Here is a 12,606-nt window from a genome sequence, read left to right on the forward strand (position 1 = left end):
GAATAGTAACTAGATTTATTCTTATGTTTTTAACATAATTTATTTATGTAGAGATACTGTGCAGAATAGGCTCTTCTAGCCTTCAAGCTGCATTGTCAACAAACCACGATTTAACCCTAGCTTAAGCACGGGACAATTTACAATGTCCAATTAACCCACTAACCAGAATGTCATTAGACTATGGGAGGAACCAAGAGGACTCAAAGAAAGCTCACACATTCCACGGAGAGGATGTGCAGACTCCTTACAGATGACATCGGAATTTAACTTTGAATGTCAACACCCTCGAGCTGTAACAGTGTTGCACTAACCGCAAGCTACTGTTAGCTTAATAGCTGTCCACAAAAGATATTCTAATTGTCTATGTATGAAATGTTAACCTTGCCTGTCTTGCAGATACTGGAAAATTGATTGTAATTGTTGGTTATCTTGTTAACACTAGCTCTCTGATTTTCTTTTTACTTTCAGTGTGCTGACATAAACTCTTCTTAATTTTCCCCAGAACTTATTTCCATTATTTATATATAAAATCAGCAAATTTGTGGATGACACTAAGATTTGGGGATTAGTGGACAGCAGGGAAGGTTATCAAAGCTTGCAGCAGGATCTGGACCATCTAGGAAAACTGGACTGAAGAATGCAGATGGAATTTAATAAGGATCAGTGTGAGGTGTTGCACTTTAGGAGCGAAAAAACAGGGTAGGACTTGCACAGTAAACTTTAGGGCACTGAGGAGTATAGTAGTACAGAGGGATCTGGAATGTAGATCCATAATTCCTTGAAAGTGGCATTACAGATAGGGTAGTGAAGAAAGCTTTTGGCACATTGGCTTTCATATATCAATGTATTGAGTACAGGTGTTGGGACGTTATGTTGAAATTGTACAAGACATTGAGTCCCAATTTGGAGTATTGTGGTCTGGTCACCTACCTACAGGACAGATACGATTGAAAGAGTACTGAGAAAATGTACAAGGATGTTGGTTGAAAAAGTTAGGAATTTATCCCTTGGAGCTAAGGAAGTGAAGGGGGATTTGATAGAGGTAGACAAAATCATAAAGATAATTTGAATGCAAACAGTCTTTTTCCACTCATGTTGGGTGACTAGAACTGAAGGTCATAGGTTAAGGGGAGCATGAGGGTTTGATTTCAACACTTAAGAGAAGTTTGGATAGGTACATGATTGGGAGGGATAATGGAGCTCTGTGATCCAGGTGCAAGTTGATGGGATTAGGCAGAAAAATAAAAGAATAATAAAATATTTCATAATTTCTTCCTCATTCACATTCCAAGATTTTCACATGCAAGAAAGAAAATGAAATAAAGCTCCAAATCCTTGAGTATCATCAGTTAACTTTTTTTTATCTCTCTGCTCTAACAGGAAAAATATAATTGTGCTCTGAAACAGAGCAGCATCAAAATTGTAACGCCAGACTGGGTGGAGGACTGTGTTGCAGAAAAATCCCGGAAGGATGAGTCCACCTATCACCCACGCCTTATTATTCAAGAAGAGGAGGATGAGGAGGAAGAAGAGGAGGAGGAGATGGAAGAACCAGTTGCAAATGAGGAAGATGCTGAGCTGGAGGACAGTGGGGATGACAAACGCTCAGCCAAGAGCAGCCCTGTGTCGTCACGGGGAGGCTCACCGCTGAGCATGTCAGGCTTCTCGCCGAAGAGGGGCAGCAAGCCTGAGAAATCAACAGGTGAAATAATGTTTGATGACTCCTCTGACTCTTCCCCTGAGAAGCAAGAGAGGAACTTGAACTGGACACCGGCGGAGATCCCGCCGTCTGCCACTGCCAAGCGCCGGCTCATTCACGGGAAGGACTCTGCTCTGATTAACTTGTGCGCCAATGTCCCGCCGGTCCCTGAAGCCAGAAACAGCGTGATTAGTCCTGGGCAGGTACCGCAGGGTCCTGAGAGGCCGGAAATGGTTGCGGCCTGGAGCCCTGCAGTCAGGACACTAAGAAACATTACTAACAATGCTGATATTCAGCAGATCTCTAGACCGTCAAATGTTGCACAAGTAAGTGAATCTTTACCTTCTCTTCAAATGGGACACAAGAAGATGATCTGGAATATCTTTTAAATGCAACACTAAATGGGGATTGTGGTGTAGTTAATGCATTTGGGCCCTGGGTCTTCATGATGCCTATCTTACAACCAATCTAATTCCAATCCATCAATCATAATTGTTGCTTCTCTTTATTTTTAAATTTAAAGCAGTGATCCAAAGGAGTTGAGAAATGGCAGCTTTCTCCACAATTGTTGAGATTTTTCCATATTCTTTTTATTATCTAAATAAGTTGGTGTGTAGCAAGATGTACTAAAGACCAAGTGTACTGGTCTTTAGTGTACACTTGGTCTAAAGAGAACAAATGTACTGTAGCCTGATATGTTGATGATGTAAACGTGCTCAGTTTAGCAAGTTGTGAGTAGCCTGGAAAGGAGTATAGGGGTTAAGTTTGTTGGTAACAATTTGGCAAATGGACTGCAATGCATGAACGTGTTGAGTAATGGTTTTATTGTTATCGCATGTATTGAGATACAGTGAAATATCTTTCTGCAACAGGGAGGATTTCCCAGTGGCCAATCATTTTAATTCTACTCCCCATGCCCACACCTACACACGATCGAAGGCCTCCTCTACTGCCATGTTGAGGCCTCTGTCAGGTTGGAGGAACAGCATTTCATGTTCCTTTTGGGAAGCCTGCAACCTTGCAGCATGAGCATCAATTTTTCCACCATCTGGTGATTTCTAACCCCCCCCCCACCCCCCTTCTGCCCATTCAGGCTCTCCTCTTACCCTTCTCTTCTCTTCACCTCCCCATCACCCCTGGTGCCCCTGCTTCCCATTCTCCCATGATCCACTTTCCCCTCCAGTCAGATTCTTTCTTCAGCCCTTGATCTGTTCACCAAGAGGGGAAGGGAGGGATGAAGCATCTCACTTTATTCCCCCTCCCCCTCACCCATGCACTTTTCCCTCACCTAGCTTCACCTTGTACTTTCTCTACCTTCTTGTTTTGGTTTCTTTCCTCCTTTTTCCCCAGTCCTAATGAAGGATTTCAGCTTAAAGCATCAACTCTTTATTCCTCTCCATAGATGCTGTCTGACCTGCTGAAGTCCTCCAGCATTTTGTGTCTCTTACTCTGTATTTCCAACATCTGCAGAACCTCTTGTGTTTGTGAAAATGTTTTGTTTGTATTCCATCCAAATAGATTATTCCCTATGCCAGTACATTGATCGGGAAAAAGCAGAATGTAGAGTAACGTTACAGTTGCAGAGGAACTTCAGTTCAGCTGGACAAGTACAGTGTAAGGGCCATGATAAGGTAGATTGAGAGATCAGGAGTTCATCTTTAGCACACAAGGTGTGTGTTCAAGAACCCGATAACAGCAGGATAGAAGCTGTCTTTGAGCATGGTGGTGCACGCCCTCAAGCTTTTTATGTTTGTTGCTCGATATGTAGGTGGTAGAAGAAAGGATGACTGAGGTGGGAGGAATCCTTGTTTATGTTGAATTGATTTGAATTGACTTCTTACATTCTTCACATACATGAGTAAAAATCTTTACATTACATCTCTGTAAAATCTGCAGGGAATGCAGACAGAATCAGTAGAGGAAAAGCTGATTCATGTGACAGACTGGGCTGCTTTGACAACCCTGCAATTTCTTGCAGTCTTGGACAGAGTAGTTGCCATACCAAGGTGTGACTGTCAGTCAGCTTGGTTTTTGTTTCCACATTTTCTAATGTGGCTTTTAGAATTTTGACTGTTCCTGCAATGTGTTGAGGCATTTGAGGAAGGACATGCTTGCTATTGAGAGAGTGCAGCGTAGGTTCATGACGTTAATTCCTGGGATGGCGGGACTGTCATATGTTGAATGATTGGAGCGACTGGGCTTGTATACACTGGAATTTAGAAGGATGAAAGGGGATCTGGTTGAAACATATAAGATTATTAAGGGATTGGACACGCTAGAGGCAGGAAACATGTTCCCGATGTTGGGGGAAGTCCAGAACCAGAGGCCACAGTTTAAGAATAAGGGGTAGGCCATTTAGAATGGAGTTGAAGAAAAACTTTTTCACCCAGAGAGTTGTGGATCTATGGAATGCTCTGCCTCAGAAGGCAGTGGAGGCCAGATCTCTGGATGCTTTCAAGAAAGAGTTAGATGGAGCTGTTGTAGATAGCGGGGTCAGGGGATATGGGGAGAAGGCAGGAACGGGGTACTGATTGTGGATGATCAGCCATGATCACAGTGAATGGCGGTGCTGGCTCGAATGGCCTACTCCTGCACCTATTGTCTATTATTTTCCAACACTGCAGCTTTTTATGCACTTTCTGGTTTTGGTAGTAAATTTGAAAATACATTATTGGAATAATAAATGCATACGCGTGGCTTTTATAAGGATGAAAATGCAATCAGAGTTGCCTTTGTGGGTTGTACTTTAATCAGAGAAGATGCAAGTTGAGATGGAAATATCAAAGTCTTCCCATAAGCCGCAATGGTTATAGCTAATGTTATTTTAAGTAATGTGGAGGTGTCCAGATGGCTCCCAGTCAGTCTTGCCAAGTGTGTTCTTGATAATGGAAGAAATAGCTCAAGAGCAGCCCAGCTGGACTCTTTGAGTTTGCTCTGTTATCAGCACAAGTATGGTTGATTATTGTTTGTTTACAGAAAATGCGTGTGGGCTGGTCCAGCATTAATTGTTCAAACCAGATTACTGCTGCATGGCTTGCAGGGCTATTTCAGAGGGCAGCTAAGATGCAACCATCCTTCTGGTAGTCTGGACGTGCACAGAATACACGGGCTAAAGATAAAAGATTTTCTTCCCTGAAGAGCATTAGTGAGCCAGGTAGTGTTTTAATGGTGGTCCAATAGTTTCATGTTCACCAATTCTAACATTTTTAATTCCAAAATTTAGTTGTGTGAATTCAAATTCCATCCGTTCTGTGGTGGGATTTGATCTTGTATTTTGCATTAATAGCCCAGGCTAGTAATTTTTAAGCAAAGGCTCTCTCCTGCCAGATTTTTCACATATCCTTTGATTTTAATTAGTGTGCAAAGAACTATTTGTCTGTCTTGAGTATATTTGCACAACAGTTGTTAGCTTGGGGTAGAGAATTCCAAAGATTTATTGCCTCTCTGAGTAAAGAAATTTCTTCTAGTCTTGGTCAGAGATGGGCCTTCATCCTCTCCTGTACTCTTGTAACTCATGGCCAGATCTTTAAGGTTCCTTGGGGTATTTATTTATTTAGAAATAGAGCAAGGGATAGGAGCTTCTAGCTGAATGAGCTGTGCCATCCAGCAATCCATTGATCTAACCCTAGTCTCATCCCAGGACAACTTACAATGACCAATTACCCTACTAACCAGTACATCTTTGGACTGTGGCAGGAAACCAGAGCACCCAGACGAAACCCACATTGTAATTGGGAGAATGTATAAACTCCTTACAGGGAGCACCAGAATTGAACTTCGAACTTCAATGCTCTGTGCTGTAATAGTGACGGGTTGCACTAGGATTAGCTACTTCCAGTTGCTTCATTAATGACCTGGAGAAGGGAATGAAGTGTAAACTTTCCAAGTTTGCTGCTGATATGAAAATAGATGAAAGGGCACTTTGTGATGAGGGAATTGAGATTCTGCAATGTGATATAGATAGAGTGATATGGTGAAATCTGCATTTGCTAGGCTTAATGTGGTTTAGTAGGAAGCTGTGAACTTTGGCAAATCATTAAATAAAGAGTGTGTGTGTGTGTGTGTGTGTGTGTAAAACACAGAGGGTCTAGTTGTTCAAATTAGCAAGCAGATCTAACAAATAGTTAAGAAGGGAAATGGCATGAGTCCTGCCAAGAGGTCTCGGCCCAAAATGTCAACTGTTTGCTCTTTTCCATCGATGCTGCCTGGCCTTGTGTGTGATGCTTGGGATTTCCAGCATCTGCAGATTTTCTCTTGTTTGTGGTGATCTTTATTGCAATGGAGTTGGAGTTTTAGAAATAATGAGTTTTGGTACGTTTGCACAGGTGTGGATGAGGCACAGCTTGAACACTTGAGGATAGTTTTTGTCTCCATATCTTAAAAAAAAATATTGGAGCAGTCCAAAAGAGATTCATCAAGCTAATTCCTAGGGCAAGATGACTGTCCTTTCAGGAGACACTCGGCTACTTGGATTTTGTATTCCTTGGAGCTAAGAAGAATTATAGGCATCTTTATTCAAATATACATGATGCTAAAGGAAATGAGAAGATAGATGTTGAGTTGGTGCCACTAGAGCAGGGGTTCCCAACCTCTGTTATGTTGTGGATCCAAGTTGAGAATCCCTGCACTAGAGGAAGAGTCACAAACAAGGGAATATAGCTACAAAACCCTCCTTCAACAGAGGTGCATAGAACTCTGCTCTTGGAGGGTCATTAATCTCAGGAATTCTCTGTCTGGAGATGGATATATTTAAGGTTGACATAAATATTTGAAAAACCAGGAAATTAAGGATGGTATAAAGGATTGAGGGTGTCATAGATCAGTAAGATTCATATTCAATGCCGATTTTGAAGGGCTGAATAGCCTACTTCTATTTTCTTGTGTTTTTGTTATTGTGATATTCAATTACATTTTCAGTCCAACATCAAATGTAGCAGTCCATGCCTTTGGCAGAAAGATAGTGACCTTTTTGTATCATAGAGTGCCACACAATGACTATCTGCAACAGCCAATTTCACCACATTGACATTCAGTGGCAATGTCATCATTAAGACCTCCATCATCAGCAGTGGAAACTCAACGGGACCAGTGTCCATCAATACTGTGCTACAACAAGGTTAGCCCAGTGGAGCAGTTAGTAGAGCTAGTGCCTGAAAAACCAAAAATTCTGGTTCAGTCCTGTCCTCAGTTGCTGTCTGTGTAGCGGTTGAATGTTCTTTTGTGGCCAAGTGGGTTTCCTCTGGTTAATGTGGTTTCTTCCCACATCACATAGAAGTGGGACTAGGTACGTTTATCGGTCCTTCTAGTACGTAGGTGAATAGTGAAGATGGCGAGGAGTGGTGTTAGCGAGAATACGGAGAGAATGAACTTCAGGATAAATAGATTGGCACTGGTGGTGGGCTATAGGGTCTCTTTCGATATTTCATCGCTGATTGTTTAGAAAATAGGTTAGAAGTCAAATTCACCTGATACAACAAAAAAAAGTCAGAGGTGTATAGTATACTTTCCATTTGGCTGAAGTGTATAATCCTAATAACTGTGAAGAAACTTGATAGCATCTAGCACAAAACAACTTGATTGATGATGACACATTCCCTCTACCACCTTTGCACAATGGCTTGAGTGTTGCACCATCTAAAAAACACATTGCAGTTGCTTGCTTTGGCTTGTTTGACAGCACTCTCAAAACCTGTGATTTCTACCACCAGAAAGGATAAGGGTAGCAGGTCAAAAACATGAGAAAGTCTGCAGATGCTGGTAATCCAAAACAACACACACAAAATGCTGGAGGAACTCAGCAGGTCAGGCAGTATCTATGGAAATGAAGTTGACATTTTGGGCTGAGACCCTTCTTCTGGACTGGAAAAGAAGGAAGGAGGAAGACATCAGAGTAAAAGGGTGGGGAGCTTGGAAGAGGATAGCTAGAAGACGATTGCTGAAGCCAGGAGGCTAAGAAAGATAATGAGGGTAAAAGTAAAGAATCTGAAAGGAGAGGAGAGTGAACTATAGGAGAAAGGGTGGGAGGAGGTGATAGGCAGGTGAGAAGAGGTAAGAGGCCAGAGTGGGGAATAGAAGAAGAAGGGAGGGGTGGTAATTTTTTTTTCCCGAAGGAGAAATCTATACTTGCGCTGTCAGGTTGGTTGCTGCCTAGACAGAATACCAGGGATTGTGCCTCTGCTATGAGAGTGGCCTCATCTTGGCACAAGAGGAGGCTATGGACTGTCATGTCAGAATGGGAATCGGAATGAAAACGTTTGGCCACTGGGAAGCTCCACTTTTGGCGGATGGAGAAACAGTCCCCCACTTTACGACAGGTCTCACCAGTGTAGAGGAGGCTGGATCGGGAGCACCAGACACAATAGACAGACCCAGCAGATTCACAGGTGAACTGCTGCTTCACCTGGAAGGACTGTTTTGGGATCTAAATGGAGGTGAGGGAGGAGGTGATTGGGCTGCCATGCTCTCCATGTTATATTGTTGGGTTTAAATCATGGACCAATTGAGGTATTTACAGGATGGATGGTCAAAATCATTTTTCCTTGGTTAGGTATTAGAAATAAGAGGGTGTAGGTTTAAGTTGGAGGAAGGAGTATGAAGGAGATCTGAGGGGTAAGGTTTGTTTTTACACAATGGTTGGTGCTTGGTACACTGCCAGAGGAGGTAGTGGAATCAGATATTGTTATTATGTTTGAACAGACACAGGTGGGCAAGGCATGGAAGAATAAGGTACTAATATAGGCACATGGGATTGCAGCAAATGGTCCAAAAAAAAGTTAGTATGGTTGTGGTGAACTGAAAGGTTCGTTTCTGTGCTTTGCAACTCTCTGCCTCTAACTGCACTCTCAAATTCAAAGGTAGAATTTAATGTCAGAGAAATGTATACAATATATATACTGAAATGCTTTTTCTTCGCAAGCATCCACAAAAACAGAGAAGTGCCCCAAAGAATGAACGACAGTTAACTGTGAGAACCCCAAAATCCCCCCACCCCACGCGTAGCGGCAACAAGCAACACAAGCGTGTGCTAAGAAATAGCAAAAACACAGACCAAAGTTATTCCAAAGGCTTCGCATTTCATCCGACATATGACAAAACTCAGGTTCGCTCTCTCCCTGGCAAGGGAGAGGGAGGTGTCCCCCATTTTCACAGCGAGTGGGAGACATAACAGTAACCCGCTGGTTTACGATGTTAAAAGTCCATTTTGTTGCTTTTTTCGAGCTCTTTGTCTGAAGATTGGTAAGGCCTTGGGTCTTTAGGCCCACAGCAAAAGATTTTTCATCCTCCCCGACGACACACGAGTCTCCTACTGTGACACTGACCCTCGATCCGCCCGTCTCCAGAGACCTGAGGTCTTAGGCTTCCAAACACAATTGAGACTCTCAGGCCAAACCCATAGCGTGTCGAATAACGGCCAGTCGTGGAACCCTGAGAACGGGCTCCATTCCCGCAAAGAACCAAAGCCTTCATGTAACTCCAGGTCAGAGTCTTCAAGAGAACCCTGAAAGGGAAAAATATAGATATTGAAGATGGAAATAGAGCTGTTTCCAAAGATGCAAGCAAAGGAGTCGCTGTTAGGCGCCATTAACCCTCCTAAGCTCCACCTTCATCGGGAGAGCTTGGAAGTTGGCTTTGCAGCCTGCCAACACTGCACCAACTGTCGAGCACATACTTTTACACAGGTCCATTTTATTCTCCTTGCATTTTATCTGGCTCCCTCCACATTTTACCACACATCTACATATGGAGAGTTTACAGTGGCCAGCTAACCTACCAAGCCGAACATAGAACATAGAATAATACAGCACATTACAGGCCCTTCGGCCCACAATGTTGTGCTGACCCTCGAACCCTGCCTCCCATATAACCCCCCACCTTAAATTCTTCCATATACCTGTCTAGTAGTTTCTTAAATTTCACTAGTGTATCTGCCTCCACCACTGACTCAGGCAGTGCATTCCACGCACCAACCACTCTCTGAGTGAAACACCTTCCTCTAATATCCCCCTTGAACTTCCCTCCCCTTACCTTAAAGCCATGTCCTCTTGTACTGAGCAGTGGTGCCCTGGGGAAGAGTCGCTGGCTGTCCAGTCTGTCTATTCCTCTTAATATCTTGTACACCTCTATCATGTATCCTCTCATCTTTCTCCTCTCCAAAGAGTAAAGCCCTAGCTCCCTTAATCTCTGATCATAATGCATACTCTCTAAGCCAGGCAGCATCCTGGTAAATCTCCTCTGTATCCTTTCCAATACTTCCACATCCTCCCTATAGTGAGGTGACCAGAACTGGACACAGTACTCCCAAGTGTGGCCTAACTAGAGTTTTATAGAGCTGCATCATTACATCGCGTCTCTTAAACTCTATCCCTCGACTTATGAAAGCTAACACCCCATAAGCTTTCTTAACTACCCTATGAAAACTGTGAGGCAACCTTCAGGGATCTGTGGACATGTTCCCCCAGATCTCTCTGCTCCTCCACACTACCAAGTATCCTGCCATTTACTTTGTACTCTGCCTTGGAGTTTGTCCTTCCAAAGTGTACCAACTCACACTTCTCAGGGTTGAACTCCATCTGCCACTTCTCAGACCACTTCTGCATCCTATCAATGTCTCTCTGTAATCTTCGACAACCCTCTACACTATCTACAACACCACCAACCTTTGTGTCGTCTGCAAACTTGCCAACCCACCCTTCTACCCCCTCATCCAGGTTGTTAATAAAAATCACAAAATGTAGAGGTCCCAGAACCGATCCTTGTGGGACACCACTAGTCACAACCCTCCAATCTGAATGTACTCCCTCCACCACGACCCTCTGCCATCTGCAGGCAAGCCAATTCTGAATGCACCTGGCCAAACTTTCCTGGATCCCATGCCTTCTGACTTTCTGAATAAGCCTACCGTGTGGAACCTTGTCAAATGCCTTACTAAAATCCATGTAGATCACATCCACTGCATTACCCTCATCTATATGCCTGGTCACTTCCTCAAAGAACTCTATCAGGCTTGTTAGGCACGATCTGCCCTTCACAATGCCATGCTGACTGTCCCTGATCAGACCATGATTCTCTAAATGTCCATAGATCCTATCTCTAAGAATCTTTTCCAACAGCTTTCCCACCACAGACGTGAGGCTCACTGGTGTATAATTACCCGGACTATCCCTACTACCTTTTTTGAACAAGGGGACAACATTCGCCTCCCTCCAATCCTCCGGTACCATTCCCGTGGACAACGAGGACATAAAGATCCTAGCCAGAGGTTCAGCAATCTCTTCCCTTGCCTCGTGGAGCAGCCTGGGGAATATTCCGTTAAGCCCCGGGGACTTATCTGTCCTAATGTATTTTAACAACTCCAACACCTCCTCTCCCTTAATATCAACATGCTCCAGAACATCAACCTCACTCATATTGTCCTCACTGTCATCAAGTTCCCTCTCAGTGGTGAATACCGAAGAGAAGTATTCATTGAGGACCTCGCTCACTTCCACAACCTCCAGGCACATCTTCCCATTGGTGGGAATGTAGGAGGAAACCCACATCTTCAAGAGAAGAATGTGTAAATAACCGCACAGAAATGCAGCTGTGGGACCTTGCAAAGTTGGCAGCTCAATACCATCTCTCAAGGCTGATTAAGGATGTTTGCTGAATGTTGGCCTTGCGGAATGAATAAGTACGAAAAATAACTCAAGACAGGTTTGAGATCAAGTTTGAAATCCTCATACTAGCTTCAGTGATTCATCAGACAGTTTTTGTACCAATTGATTTGACATTGCTTTTGAAAGGATACTACTGTGGACAGCCCAGTTTAAACCCTGCTCAAATCTGGCAGCTTTGACAAGTTTTTATTTACCCCTCTGAACCCTGTTTTTGAAAATTGAATTCCTAATTACTGTGTTGACTAGTGCCGTACAACAAAAATTTGTCTAATCCCTGCCTTCCTTGTTGTCAACTGGAGAAGTTCCTGGAGCCTGGAAGGTGGCTGACATTGCTTGAGAAGGGTAACGGACATGCCTAGGTACTACAGACCAATCAGCATGTCATCTATGGTGGCGAAGGTACTGCAGGGAATTCTGAAGTTCAGCTTTTTAGATAGACAGAGTCTGATCAGCCATGGCTTTGGATGTGGGGAGACAAGTTCGACAATTTAAAAAAAAAGTACTTCAAAGAAGTAACCAGTAGGGTAGATGAGGGTAGGGCAGTGGACGTTATCTATTTCGAATTTAGCAAGGCTTTTGAGGTACTGCAGAGTGTATTTTTGCTGACCATGATGTCTATTTGAGCTAATCCTGCTTGCTTGAATTTGGCCCATATCTCGGATAAACCTTTTCTGTCGATGCACTAGTCCATATGCCATCCAAATGTTGTAATTGTACCTTCTACAGATTCTTCAGGGTGCTCATTCCATATATCTACCAGCCACTGAAAAAGGTTGCCCCTCGGGTTCCTTTTGAATCTTTCCCTGTTAAATCTATGCTCTAATTTTAGATTTCCCTGCCTTGGGTTGGTTGGGGGTGGGGAGGGGAGAAGATTGACTGACCATCCACTTTTTTTTCTATATCACTCATAATTTTGTATACCTCTTTATAGTCTCTCCTCAGACTAATACACTCTAGAGACAATGCAAAACAACAAAATAAATGAGCAGCAGGAAATACAAAAGAAAAACACACAAACATCAGCAAACTTCAGGATTATATTTTGGAGCAAAATGTATTTTAATATATTTATGCTGTAGTCATCATGGTTCCCCCATGGGGAAAATGTTGCCTGACAAATCTGTTGGAATTTTCTGAAGAAATAACAAGTGGGTTATAGAATCGAGAATCAGTTGATGTTGTGTACTTGGATTTTCAGAAGGCCTTTGACAAGGTGCCACACGTGAGGCTGTGGAACAAGCTACGAGCCTA

General features: G+C 43.2%; 1 protein-coding gene across 1 annotated transcript in view; it reads left to right on the forward strand.

The window, feature by feature from the left end:
- Positions 1–12,606, forward strand: part of paxip1 (PAX interacting (with transcription-activation domain) protein 1) — a 133,505-nt gene that overhangs the window by 35,101 nt on the left and 85,798 nt on the right. Inside the window, exon 6 of the mRNA XM_073054904.1 lies at positions 1,381–2,025. Coding sequence (XP_072911005.1) covers positions 1,381–2,025 — 645 coding nt within the window. The remainder of the gene's footprint in view (positions 1–1,380; positions 2,026–12,606) is intronic.

Source organism: Hemitrygon akajei, chromosome 8 (assembly GCF_048418815.1).
Source record: "Hemitrygon akajei chromosome 8, sHemAka1.3, whole genome shotgun sequence".
Classification (NCBI taxonomy): domain Eukaryota; kingdom Metazoa; phylum Chordata; class Chondrichthyes; order Myliobatiformes; family Dasyatidae; genus Hemitrygon; species Hemitrygon akajei.